This window comes from Callithrix jacchus, chromosome 3, assembly GCF_049354715.1.
Source record: "Callithrix jacchus isolate 240 chromosome 3, calJac240_pri, whole genome shotgun sequence".
NCBI lineage: Eukaryota > Metazoa > Chordata > Mammalia > Primates > Cebidae > Callithrix > Callithrix jacchus.
Genome location: NC_133504.1, coordinates 97,752,754 through 97,767,430, shown reverse-complemented (window position 1 = coordinate 97,767,430; position 14,677 = coordinate 97,752,754). Strand labels below are relative to the sequence as shown.

Below are 14,677 nucleotides of genomic sequence, written 5' to 3'. Positions count from 1 at the left end.
TTGGACTCAAACAGATACTACATGGGTTACAAATGCATAATACCTATGGGTACTGGAAGGTAGCAAATGAGAGAAGCATCTGGAAGGAAAGCATCACAAAGCTGAGAGTGCATTTCCTTTTTAATCAGAGTGCAAGTTCCAAGAGAGAATATGGGCCTGATCACACCAGATGTCAATTTTGTAACAATAGCCATTAATATGAAATCTGGTTTTGAAGCGTTGACAGCTGTTTTGTTTGTTTTAAAATACTGAGCAGGCTAAATAAAATATATCTGTGGGTCATATTCAGACAATTGGTAGCCAGTTTGTTAAATTGGACCCTTGTTTGTAGAATAAGAAAGGGGCTACAGATAGAACTAATACTTTAGGACATAAAAATACAGTAATAAATATGATTATGAAACCCTCCAAACATTTCAAACATTGGGCAATCATTACAAATTCCATTCTTTTCAGCTTAATTCTGATTTTAAGTCGTAGACTACTCTTCAGCAAGTTGGAAGTGAGGAGACGTGGAAATAGAATAATGCTTGTGAGTACTTTAATTTCAGGCTAGGAAAGCCAAAAAGAAACCTGTTTTCAAACATGATTTGAAAGGTAGCTAAAAGGAAGAATCTACCAGTCATCTATAATCATTTCAACCTGCATTTTGACTGATTCCAAAAATACAGGAAAAAACTTAAAATGTACTTTAAAATACCTTATCCTTCCAAGTAATACATGAATATTAAAGAGTCTGGGAAGATGATTAGAGAGGCACGGTAGTCTGTGAACCTCCTGAATCTCCTCATAAAAACAGATAAAGCATGTAGGATAGACATTACAACAATCCCAGATTATAGCTATAACATAACTAGGTGGAAAGGAATCCCTACAAATCTCAAAATATGAAGAGAAAGGAGAAAACTCAACATCAGCAACTGTGTAGGAGGAAATGGTAGGAAAACAACAGATCGTCTGAAGACCCTCAGAATAGGAAGGCCCCAAAAATGCCAACAAATGATTGCTAGAAAACGGGAAACCAGTGTGAAGTCGGTGGCAAAACTGGCAGGGAGTTCAGCAGACTCTAAGCTCAGCTAAGTGTAAAAGAATGAGCAGGAGGGTCTGAAGTTGCTGGAGGAATGTGAGGCCTGTGAACAGTGGAGCTCCATTCTTGAACATAGCCCAACACTAAAGAGAAACTGCTGAAAGTAGAAATCGAATTGAACAGAACAGAGACAACAGGGGCCAAGGAAAAAGCGATGCAGATGAAAGTGGGAAAATAGAAAGGAGACAGATCTCAGAAAATACAAGGATATAAGTGTGTTATTTTATGAAATATTAAAAAGGAACCTCTAGAGCCATGAAAGTGGGAAAGCTGTTCTACCCAATCCTCCCTCTCAAAAGTACAGAATAACTTAGTCTAAAAGGTATACCACAGAAAAGGATCGTGGTTGAATTTCATTTAAAGTTACTATAATAGAACAGAGAATATGAAGCCAAAAAAAAGGGTGGATGAAAACTGTAATGGAATGTTTTAAAAGGAGAGCAATTTTTAAATAATAGAAAATATTAAAGAATGACATAAAAACCAATGATTCAGAAATGAATATTTGAAGATGAATAACAGATTTAAGAAAATAAGAAATGTAAAAAGCACACATGTACATTCACCATTGTACTCAAAGTTCTAACCAGCACAATAAGATTTGAAAAGAAAAGGAAGAAATAAAACTGTTTGTAGATGACATGAATGTCTATCTAGAAAATCCCAAAAATATACCAAAAAGACCCTCACTAAACTAATAAGCAATTATAGTAAGGTCACATGATAAAAGGTTAACATGCAAAAGTCAATTGCTTTCCTGTACAGCAGCAGTGCACAAATGGAACTTGAAATTAAAAAGAACAACCCCTTCGAAATCAAATAGGTATAAATCTAACAAAATTTGAACAGAATCTACATGAAACTGCAAAATCTACATGGATATTTAATCTACATGAAGCTGCAAAACTCTGATGAAAAAAGTCAAAGAAGACCTAAATAAATGGAGAGATATGATTTGAAGACTTGATGCTGTAAAAATGAACACACCTAGTGTCCAGATCTTGGTTTCTAGTACCATTCTTCTTTAAAATAAACCAGGGATTCTTGGAGAAATGACTGATTCTAAGATTGGAGTAAAAATGTATCAGATGAGCTGGAAGCATCTTGTGGTGCCAGAGAATAAGGAGATGCTAAAAACCGAAACAACACACATACAGTGGGGTATGTCAAAGGAACATGGGGCCAACTGAAGGAACTCCCAGTGGCTAAAGATAGACCAATTGTAGCAACAAAGAAGTATTAGATTATAACAAAGGATAAAGTAAATATCCATGAGTCCTTACTAATATAGTGATTAAATAAATCAATGGGAAATTAAAGACAAATTTCCCATGCAGAGGAATTCAATTAATTTATGTAGCTACTCCACTCTCAAGGAGAAGAAACATAACTCCCCACTTCCTTAAGTGTGAGAAGTACATAGCACTTCCTCCAAAGAGTGCAGTATGGAAAAAGAGGGTGAAAAAAAAGAATTAACTTTACAATGGAGAAAACTGAGAACACTGATCAAAGTCAATGTAAATAGAGATAAATCACGTGGATATCATGTACCTTTGATGTAATATGGTATCAAGAAAATGGCACTTTACCTCTATGGTCTTCCTCCTCCAAACTTACAACCTCAGTCAAATCATAAGAAAAATATTACAAAAATTCCACTAGAGGAGTATCTTACAAAATATCTGACCAGTTCTCCTTGGAGTTGTTACAGCCAAGAGGAGCCTAAGGATACATGACAACTAAATGTAATGTACCCTGGAAGGGATATTGGAACAGAAAAGAATTAGGTAAAAACAAAGGCAACATAAATAATGTATGAATTTCATTTAATAATGTATCAGTATTGGTTTATTAATCATAAATCAACCATACTAATGTAAGATGCTAACAGTAGAAGTAACTGTGTAGACTATATGGGAAATCTTCATATTATTTTAGCAATTTTTCTGTAAATCTAAAACTGTTATAAACAAAACCTATTTTGAAGTAACATATACATTATAGAATGTGAGAAAATATAATGGCAAAAAAGAAAATGCAAACACAACTCTATTTTCCCTCTCAGAGAGAATAATTTTTAAGATGTTCAGTGAATATTGTTCTAATACTGTTCCTGTGCTCATATGTTTGTGTATTGTTTACACAAGAAATCTCAAACCATATCTATATTTGCTGTTTAGCAGACTGCTTTCTTTTACTTACTAAGATATGGTAAATATACTATATTTATATGTTTACATATTTGCCTATATCATACTATACAAAATACATGCTTATATAATATTATTTTCAAATGGCTTCATGGAATTCTGTTGAATTGATACACCATAATTTATTGAACGAATTTTTGTCATTAAACAAACATTATGCTATCCAAATTTTCACTATACCACAAAGGTCCTTGTGACACCGTTTTAAATGTTATTTTTATGTGCTTTATGCTCAATCCCACAAGACACTATTATTAAGAGCCAGTGTGTTTCTCCACCGTACTTTCTTTGCTCTACATTCCTTCCTGCATCTCAGATTTTATCTGGGGTCACTTTTTTTCTAATTGAAGTAGATTTTTTAAAGATGTCGTTTGGAGAGGTCTTTTACTTGTAAACTTTCAGTTTTAACTTTTCTGGAAAATCTTTATTTCAAGCTTATACTTAAAAGACATATTTATAAACATATATAGAATACTTAATTCACAGTTATTTTCTCTCAGCACACTGAAGACATTCTAATGTCTCCTAGTTTTCATTGATACTGTTAATAATTTAGTAGTTTTCTGCTTTTCTTTCTTCTTGAAAATAGTCTGTTCTCTCTATATGGTTCCTTTAAATATCTTCTCTTTCTGTTTGATATTCTGCAGTTTAGTTATGATGTGTCTACTTGTCTGTATGTGTGTTTTAAAAATTATCTTGCTTAAGGTTTATTGAGTCTCGTGAATCTGTGGATTGGTATCTGTGATAGGCAGACAATGGCTCCCCAAAAATGTTCATACCTTAATATCCAGAACCTATGAATATCTATGTTAGGGTTGTAGATGAAATTAGAGTTACCAATCTGCAGACCTCAAGATAAAAAGATTATTCTGGATTATTTAGGGAGGCCCAGTATAATCACAAGGATTCATAAACTGGAAGAGGGAGACAGAAGAGATGGTCAGAGTGATATGAAGTAAGAAGGATTCAGCTCACTCTTGTTGGTTTTGTAGATGGAGGAAGGTGCCGTGAGTCAAAGAATGCTAGAAAAGGTAAGGAAACAGATTCTCTCCTAAAGCCTCCAGAAAGGGATATACCTGCCAACACCAGTGTTAGATTTCTGACCTCCAGGACCAGAAGACAATAAGTTTATTTTAAGCCACTAAATTTTTGTGGTAATTTGTTATGGCAGCTATGGAGAACTAATATAGTGCCTTTCAGTAGTTCTTGGAAATTCTCAAATATATTCCCCAAATATTGCCTTCGCCCCACTTACTCTATCCTCTATATCTCTTGACCTCTCATTAACATTTTTTATTTTCTTATTTTGGTAATTACTTAAAACAATTGGTTTCTGATTCCACTTCAAATAAATTCGTATTTTTATACCTATATATTAAGAATTAGTCCATAAATGTAATTGTTATATTGAATATTCTTTAAAGGGGAAATTGCATTGATACTTGTATGTCATTTTATTTTAGGTTGTGAAATTTCTTTTTTAAAATATTCAATAAATTTATTCTGATACAAATTAAAATCTTGTTGTATTTACAGTAATCTACTAAAAGAGTTTCCATCAGTTCTCTCCTTTAAATGCTTGCGATTCAGTTTTGTGTGGTCAAAGATAATTTAGAATTCTCTTTTGGTAACTGATATCATACAAAGGATTTTTTGATTGTTGTCAAATTTGTGTGTGTGTATATATGTATGAGGGATATAAAATTTGGTTAATGACTCTATTTTGGAAAAATGTATGTTATTTTTGGAGTCTTAAAGTCCCAGTGTTTCAAACCTGTAAGTGTCAGGTTTGCTTTTGATAAGACAAAGGATTCAATTTTATTTTCTTATAGAGAACAAACAATACCCTTTAAAATAAAGTATGTATAATTTTGCCTTGGTATAAAAAAGTCATCAAATTAATAATATTTTTAACTTAAGAAATTTTTTCAAGATTCCTTCAAAATGCTAACTCCCTCATTGAATTGAAAATACTATTTAATTTTAAACTGTTATGACCATGTAGGGATAACTTGAAGTGTCCTTCTAATTTTTTTTAAATTAATGTCATGCTTCTTTCTAAGAACAATGTGTTTCAGTGTTATAAAGGGACTTTTTGGCCGGGCGCGGTGGCTCAAGCCTGTAATCCCAGCACTTTGGGAGGCCGAGGCGGGTGGATCACGAGGTCAACAGATCGAGACCATCCTGGTCAACATGGTGAAACCCCGTCTCTACTAAAAATACAAAAAATTAGCTGGGCACGGTGGCGCGTGCCTGTAATCCCAGCTACTCAGGAGGCTGAGGCAGGAGAATTGCCTGAACCCAGCAGGCGGAGGTTGCGGTGAGCCGAGATCGCGCCATTGCACTCCAGCCTGGGTAACAAGGGCGAAACTCCGTCTCAAAAAAAAAAAATAAATAAAGGGACTTTTTTTTTTTCACATAGCTTTTGTACATCCTGACTTTCTATATCTATATCTAGTAGGGTAATATATTTCCTTCCAACCTTTACTGGGGTGAAGTTCGTTTGTCTTCTAATCTAAGAAAATATGTTAACTACTGACAACCTCTGACACTCAACAGAAACACAACTGTACTTTGGCATTAATCATCTGTCTTTATTTCATAGTCTCCTTATTTATCAATGCAAATGGAAGTTAGCAAATATTTCACAGTGTCATGTACTACCAAGGAGTTTCATTGCAATAGGATTGTTTTAAAATATATCATTTTATTTTGATTTAACTAGCACAGATCAACTTTTATCCCTAGATGTTCCACCTGAATGTCTAACTACAAATTCACAAATATCAAGGGCTCTGTTAGTTTTCATACAAAATTGTCATGACTTACAATGAAGACAGTTCCAATTAACAATTTCATGTCATCTGCAAGAAATCAATTTTTTTCTCACTTCTCCCCGCCTGTAACATTTTTTAAGCAAAGAAGAACACTTGGGTCTAGGTTTCAAGGTTTATTTTTCTATAGTCCTAAAATCATTTCAGTAAATTAATCTGAGACTCATTTTTCTAATATGTCAAATGACTGCTGTAAGAATTACTATAAACATTTAAAGTGACTAACAAAAAGTAAGTATATAATAATTGTTCCAAAGATGGCAGCTCTTGTTTTTTTTACTATGCTTTGCTTCTGTCCTGCTTCACATGTCATGTGACATAGCTGGTGAGTTTTAGGAGGTAGTGCCCATACTTGCACAGTGTTTGCTGTGCTTACTCAACAGAGTAACAGAAGAGAATACTTCTTTGATACACATGGTTCACTGAATTTGGAAAGGGTTTGGCATTCTTATTTCATCTGTAATGAAACAATCTCAAGAAGTCTTTTCTAAAATGTCCTTGTAAAAAGAAAAAAGTTATAACTTTATATTCTGTAAAACGATGATTTTATCTAAAACCAGCAGAAACAGCCTTATTTGCACATCTTATGTTGAAAGGACTACTTAATACAGTGACTCATAGGAGCTTTCTGGTGGAAATCAAATGCTCAAATGAAACAGAATTTAGTTTGTTAGGCAATAATGATACGTCTTTTATTGGTTGGACTCTGGTAAACACCTGACAACAAATAGTACTTTACCCGAAGGACACGTATCATGCACCACATAGTCTAGCCACAAACGTTAAAGGTCTTGTAACTGTGAGCTTCAAATGAAAATGCATGAGGACAGTTCTCATACAATCAAATATGATAGAAACTAGCCTTTATTTTAAGTAAATATGTAAGTAAAGTTCAAGTGACTATAATGGTTTTATATCCCTATGTATGTATTATGGAAATTGTGGAAACCTGTAGCACTCTATTCAAATGGAAAGCAACAAAGCAACTTTCACATTACCTTGTATTCATAATCCTTACAATTCACAAAAACTTACATTTCTTTAACAAAGCTACTTTTCTGTTTAACTCCAGGAAAACTTTGTATTTATCCCTCTAAGGTGGTATTTCCAACCGAACGATTTATTTTTGCTAGGTACTATAGCTGTGTATTTTATACAAAATTTGTGATAACAAATGAAATTCTAATCCCAATAGAGGATGAGAAACAATTTTCATCTTTTGCTCTTTATATAAAGATATGATTTAAGAGGAGCTAACCTTAACTTTGTAGATTTTTAAATTTTAAATTTCATTGTGTTCCCTATCAAGTCTACTATCTTTTACCTAAATTACCTTGAAGATTTAAGCTGAAGGTTAGGGTTTGAGAAAAGGGTTTTGAGAGTGACCAGGATAGACTTAAGAATTCATTTTATACTAAAATATAGTCATAAATATTTTAAAGTACATTCACATAGCCCTTTGGTAGCACATTTTTCCCTTCTAAGCCAAAACATTCCCACATATTGCCTAAGCCACCTCCTTTTAGTAGGTTTTGTTCATATCAGGTCTTTCTCATGAGAGTTTCTAGGGACAAGAATTAGTTTAGTTAGTATGACCTTAGCCATACTAGGGCATTTGCTTTAATTCTACAGAAGTTTTCTAGTTAGTATTCTGTAGCAAAAGAACTAAAAGCTGGAATTCATTCTCTTAATCTCTTCCTAGAAATGGGGTTCAGAAAGGACAGGACTGCATCCAGCCAGTTTGTGGACTCCGACAAATGTGTCTTGTCACAGACCACAAATAGCAGTCTACTATGAAATACTCAATTGGCTTCTTAGTATGCTAATGACAGACAATGCTGATTTGCTCCAACCTCATACAGTTTCACACATAAGAAGAATCATCTATGTTTCATGAAAGTTCTATCTACTTTAACATTATTTTGAAGTGATTGGTGGTGGTATGACTTAATAGTTTAAATTTAAATCCTGAAATTCAGAGTGAATTTTTTATATAAACATACAAATAGCATAAAAACTTCAAAGATGTCCATATAAGAAATATTAAAATTTAGTTAGGTTTAGCTGAGTTTTTGAGAATCCTTACTACCCGCCCACGTGGTATTGTAATGTGAATATAGGCAGTTAACTATTACTGGCATAACGATAATTATATATTAAGCAGAAAGTTTTTTTCTTCAAATGTCCCTCAGTACTTCTGCATTTACAGAATGGTAGAATGGTTTGGTTTAGCTCTCAAACATAAAAACATTTCAATTTTCCTCAATGGGTTAAAAAAAAGGAAAAAGAGTGAGAGACTGAAAACTGCAGCCCACCTACGTTTAATCATTAATAGTGAGCCCTTTGGTGAACTTAAGTCCTGAATTTGGAGTTTGGAGTCTGACCTTTCCCCAAAGATAAACATGATTGTTGCAGGTTCTGAAGAGTGTCACTCCCTCACTGGCTGCCATTCAAAGAGTCCACTTCTCAGTGACTCCTAGCTGGGCACTGGATGCAGTTGAGGGTCGCTGGTCAATATGATTCTTCTTGCTGTGCTTTTTCTCTGCTTCATTTCCTCATATTCAGCATCTGTCAAAGGTAAGTTTGTGTTGCCTTTTGCTAAACTTTAATTTCAGTCTTTGGGGTGGGAGGTGAATACGTGTGTGTGTGTGTGTGTGTGTGTGTGTGTGTATTTGTGTGTGTGAATAGTCAACGAGTTTCTAACTAAACTATCTTCAAAACCATGTAATATTGGAATGTTTATGAAAGCATGACTGAGTTGAAATGAAAACCAAATTCAAATCCCTACAAACGTTAAGAAAACAGAGGTTTCTTTTAGTTTCAGTTCCTCTGACCAGTGTGTTCTTGCTTCAATTTCTCATTCATGGTCTGTTTTTAAAAGGAGTAGAAAAGATGCCATCTATTGTTACCTGCTGCTGTTGGTCACACTGAATGCAGCTCCTTCATTTGAATTGTAAATGAGGATTTTTTTAGAAAAACGCTCTTCTTAAATTTTCTTCTAGTTGCTTGGCAATGTGACATCAAGAAGAATTAGACCCAATGAAAAAGGCGTTTGATTTGCCAAAGAATTATGAATGAAATGGCACAACATGTATTTAATTCTGTTACAATTCATAAATGATAGCATTCATAGTGAATTAAAGGAAATTAAAAGTTATGATATAGATTTAAGAAATAATCTTTGGAAAAATAATGTTGCTGCTTACAGTTTCTATTTTAAGATGAAATGGATTTAAAATTTTTTAAGATGAAATTGATTTTAAAAATTCATACGAATTAATTCCATTGAAAGGGCAAGAGACAAAACAAACATTTTGTGAGGAATGATTTCCAAAAACCATAGTGTATTAATATAGAATCTTGTTTTAAATCAGCTTGATTCTAAACATCAAATTTCCAAATGCTGTACTAGTAAAATGATCACTTTTTAGAGTTTTAAAGAAGACACACTATTAAAAACAATTGACCCAACAACAACTTAGCATTATAGGGACCAGTTTTAAAACCACATACTCTAAGTAATTGATAGAAAACGATTCATTTATAAACTTCTAAAACTTGTTAGGGATAAATGTGGCTTTTGATCTTAAAGTAAAGTTTGTCTCAGGATTTTTTGTATAGAAAATCTCCACATGAGGGAAAAAAACCTAATCTACATTATTGGAGCAATAGAGGGCTAAATTTAAACCAATTCACCTAAGCAAATCACACTTTAGGTTCTTGAACTAGATAACGATAATATTTTCACCAATTTCTAAAATGTTTACTATTTAAACATACATTCTTACTTGGACAAAAGAAATTTTTCAATGAGAAAAAGATTTATAAATTATATCTGACTGAGAGTTGTTATATAGAGAGCTTACTATTTCATCTGCCACATAAACTGTTGATAGTCAAAATATGTGTGATTTTAATACCATAGTATCAAACCTAATATCATTTTTGAGAAAAATAATTGAGGCATGGTACTTACCATGAGCTTCTCCTGTTTTCCCATTCTATAAACTAGAAATTTGGGTGATGTCATTTTCAAATGTAATTATAAAAGATTTCAATACACACATACACCTAGACAGTGGCATAATTTGGAAATGGCACATATGAGAAAATGTGATTTAGAATGTGATAGATGGCTACAGTTTGTTGTGTACAAACTTAGTGGTACATCTAGATTTTTAAAGCTTGAAGCATATATAATCTAGGGGCCACCTTTGAGAAAAGACTAAAAATACCTTACTATTGCAACGGTTACTGAAAAAAGATATGGCAAGTGGATACATTGCTAGGGTCCTCTTCTGGAGTCTTTGGAAGGATCCTGGGCAAGAGAGCTTAAGCTTCATTAGCATCATGGTACAAGTTGCATATACCGATATAATAAATTAAAAGCACACGACTTGAGAGCTTCTTTACCTAGATGGAATAACTTTTTGTATTATGGTACCATGATTTAATGATAGATTCTTTCCTCTTGTAACAACTGACGTTAATTAGCAAACTATTTGTGAAGAGTCTACCTTAAAATCAGTCCATTTAAAATTTTGAGATCCCATACCTCATTGCCTCAAAACTCATCTCTAAATTACCAATGCAATTGTTTGGTAAATCCTCAGATCTGAGTGGATGTTGAGGGCAAGTTAGATACTAACAAAAATTGAATGGTAGATTGGAATTTGAAGAGGGTGTTAAGATTATGATAGAAGATCTATATGATTTGCTGTGTGAACTTCAAAAGACTCAAGTTTTCCCCACTTTTTCTTAATTATACTTTGTAATGGTCAGCCTCTTTTCAGTGCCTTCTCAGGGTTTTCCTTGTATAGTACTTTAACCTTCCATTTAATTTTGTCACCTTTAAACATGCGCACTTCCTTCATTTCCAGTCTTTCTCTCAATCCCTCACTCCATCCTTAGTTTTTAGTCCAATTTTATTGATTATCTTCCAGTTCCTTATTGTTCTTACCCTTCATCATATTTTTTTCACTTCTGACCTTTAAGTTTTCTGTTGGGTTCATAAATGCTGTTACCTATCACCCTTATCATCATTGCACATCTCTTCAAACCTCACCATTAATTTATCTCTGCTTTGTCTTCTTGACTAAGCCAGTTATCAGTTTCTGTACTCATATAAATCTGACACGAGTATTTAAAATATTTCTTGAAAATTCAAGAAGTTTTGTTGCTTTCAAGTCACTTAAAAATTCTAAATGCACTTAAAGGGCTAATTACAGAGATTCTGATTTTTTTCGGCTAATATTTATTTCTGTTTTGGTTTTATATAATATTAGTTATCAAAAATATTATTATAGATACTCTGAAGAGCAATATCCTACAAAAGGAATTAAGTCGACAATGTAAATGGGACATGCCCCAATGCCCAGTGCTGCCAGATCTCTGCAAAACACAAACAGAGAAATACTTATCAAAAAGGAAAGTATAAGAGGAATGACACTGTAGTACAGTCCATGTCTTTGAACCATTTTAGGCTTTATCTCCAGTTGAAAGAGGTAGAAAACAGTTTGGAGGGAAAAAGACCCATTCTTTCCTGTGCTTTACAATTTCCAAATCATAGTCAAAAATTGATTTATTATATGGCCAGTAAAGTAGAGGTAAGAAAAAAAGTGAATAATATAATAGTCTAGAAAGCTATGGAATTTAAGAAAAGTTACCTTCCTACAATTTTTCATAGTTCTTTTGATCAGAAGACACCTTAATATAGTCCACAAAACTTGGATTTTGGTACCTTTAAACATCAAATCTGCATTATATTTACTATATTGGGTTGAACTTGGAGGGAACTTCTATCTGCAATCACAAAATGCTTACTTTTCAGAATTTCTCTGAGGATTAGATAAGACAACATGTGTTTCCTTTATGCCCTATGTGGAATTCGATAGGTGTCATAGAAAGAAGGCCTCCTGACCAAAATATTTTTTCTGACCAGAAAGCCAGTGTTTGACACTGCTATAGAGTCTCCGTTTAAAATGCAGAAGAGTTAGAGATAGGCGAGAATCCCAGCCTTCATGCCCTTGAAGGATTTTTCTTACTCTCTTTGCCTTCTGTATCTCACACCTCAGCTTCTGCCTGACCTGGAGTTTGGACGCAGCTTGGTTTTGTGAATACACATTTAAATCCTTTCATACTTCCTTCTCCAGACTCTTTTGATTCCTATGAAAATCCTTGTCTCTTTTATTTGAAGGTATGACAGATTATGTGACTTCACTACTCAAAACTCTCCAGCAGCATCCCATTTCATTCAAACTCCCCAAATCCTCCTGCCACCCATAGGTACCTCCTTGACCTCATGTCCTTCACTGTGTCTTTTACTTACTCAGTTCCTGCCTGTTTGGTCTCCCTGCTCTTCCTCATTACGTCTGCAGGAGCCCTCCTCAGGGCCTTGGCACTTGCTGTTTTCTCTGTGAGGGAAAGGGGTAGAAAGGGTAGGAGTTGGAGGCATGTGGCTCAATGAAAATCTTTGCCCAAAATGTCACCTTTCCACAGAGGTTTTTCGCTCAGCATCTCCATTCCCTTTCCTGCTTCAATTTTCTTCATGAGCACTTCTAACATACTGCATAACTTGCTTATGTATGCATTTTTTTAATTGTCCTTCTTCATTGAAATTAAATGTAAACTCCACGAGGGTAGAATATTTGTCTGATGACTGGATGTGGTGGCTCATGCCTATAATCGCAGCACTTTGGGAGGCTGAGGTGGGCAGATTGCTTGAGCTCAGGAGTTCAAGACCAACCTGGCCAACAAGGCAAAACCCTGTCTCTACAAAAATATAAAAATTAACTGGGCATAGTGGCATAAGCCTGTGGTTTCTACTACTCGGAAGGCGGAGTTGGGAGGATCAACTGAGGCTGGAGATGAAGGTTGCAGTGAGCTGAGATCTCACGGCTGCACTCTAGCCTGGGTGACAGAGTGAGAGCCTGTCTCAAAAAAAAAAAAAAAAAAAGAAAAAGAAAAAGAAAGAAAGAAGAAGAAACTTTCTCTGCTTGTTAACTGGTGTAACCCCAGAGCCTTAAAAAGTGCTTACTGTTCAACAGGTACTCAGTATATCCTAGTTAAATTAATGAATAAATTCCTAGCTCACTGCCTAGGAATGGAAAAGAATTCAACCTAAAGTTTTAGAAACATATAGTATAGGTAAGAGCATCATCTTTAGAGAAAGACAACTTCTATTAAAATCATGTCTCCAGCTGGACACGGTGGTTCACACCTGTAATCCCAGCACTTTGGGAGGCCAAGGCAGGTAGATTACCTGAGGTCAGGAGTTCGAGACCAGCCTGGCCAACGTGGTAAAACCCCGTCTCTACTAAAAATGCAAAAATTAGCCAAGTGTCGTGGCACATGCCTGTAATCCCGTCTACTCAGGAGGCTGAGGCAAGAGAATTGCTTGAATCTAGAATGCAAAGGTTGCAGTGAGCCAAGATAACACCATTGCACTACAGCTGGCTGACAGAGTAAGATTCTGTCTCAAAAAAAAAGAAAAAAAGTAGTGTCTCCGTGACAAATTACCTGGGTCACATTAGGTAAATTATATATTTGCTGTATCCCCTCCGATTCTTCACCTAAAAAATGAGACTAATAATGGTGTCTACCTCATTAGATTTTTATTAGGATTAAATAAGTTAATACACGTAACATACAGATGATGTATTTTTAACCACCATTTCTTCTGGGCAAGTACATGCTGTTGTAGGTAGAAGAGACAGTGAACAGATTGTTACTGTGTAGGTGGGTAACGACGTTTCAGAGGTTTTCTTAATTTTTTGGCATTGCAAAGTAGTTTATGCTGTCACCTTTCTCAGCTGCTTTGCTTCTGGTCTAGTCACCCCAAACCCCTTTGCTGTATCTTTCCCCATATATATATTGCCTGAGAGAAAAAAGATTATGCTTGCCTATTACAAAAATAAGGCAAACTGAAGTCTTTTTAAACTATCTCCTAAGAGCCATAGATAGAAAATATACAAAAGGAAAAAACTTTATGTAACCATAAGTTATCCCTGGGAAAGACTTGCTCCTTGGCATTTCTTTGGGTTAGATAAACCGAATTGGATAGTGTGTGAACTCATTTATACATCAGTTTTCTTGCCTCACTGTACAGATTTGTATACTATTTGATCTTTTTAAATTACCCCATGCCAAATTTAAGCCTGCCCTGAAATTTCATGTAGTGAAACATTATTTTGTTTGGGCATAGCTAATTTAAAGTTACATATGTGCAACCCTGAGATGTACCTTTGTACTAAAAGTTTGCTAATTACATTAATAGAGTAAATTAACTGAATAGATGTTTCTTAAATATTAAAAATACTCAAATTAAAGAACTTCCTCTAAAATTACTTTGGTATTGATCTGCTTGCATTTAAATAATATGTTTATTACAAATGGCTCATATTAAATTTATAAAGCAATTCCTGATGGATCCTCTACTTGAGATCATATTTATATAATTAAGAGAAATACAATGGCATTTAAACAAACAAAAAAATCTATAGTTTAACCATGGCACAATCTGATAATTGATTTGGAATGCAAACTAA

General features: G+C 34.3%; 1 protein-coding gene across 3 annotated transcripts in view; it reads left to right on the top strand.

The window, feature by feature from the left end:
* MTTP (microsomal triglyceride transfer protein) overlaps positions 1-14,677 on the top strand; it is a 57,352-nt gene that overhangs the window by 2,355 nt on the left and 40,320 nt on the right. For 2 of the 3 annotated variants that reach the window (XM_078366774.1, XM_078366773.1), the window contains exon 1: positions 8,559-8,708. In XM_078366774.1, the coding sequence (XP_078222900.1) occupies positions 8,648-8,708 (61 nt within the window). In that variant the 5' untranslated portion in view covers positions 8,559-8,647. Of the gene's footprint in view, positions 1-4,179; positions 4,329-8,558; positions 8,709-14,677 lie in introns of those variants that run through there. The other variant, XM_078366775.1, reaches the window with a different exon arrangement.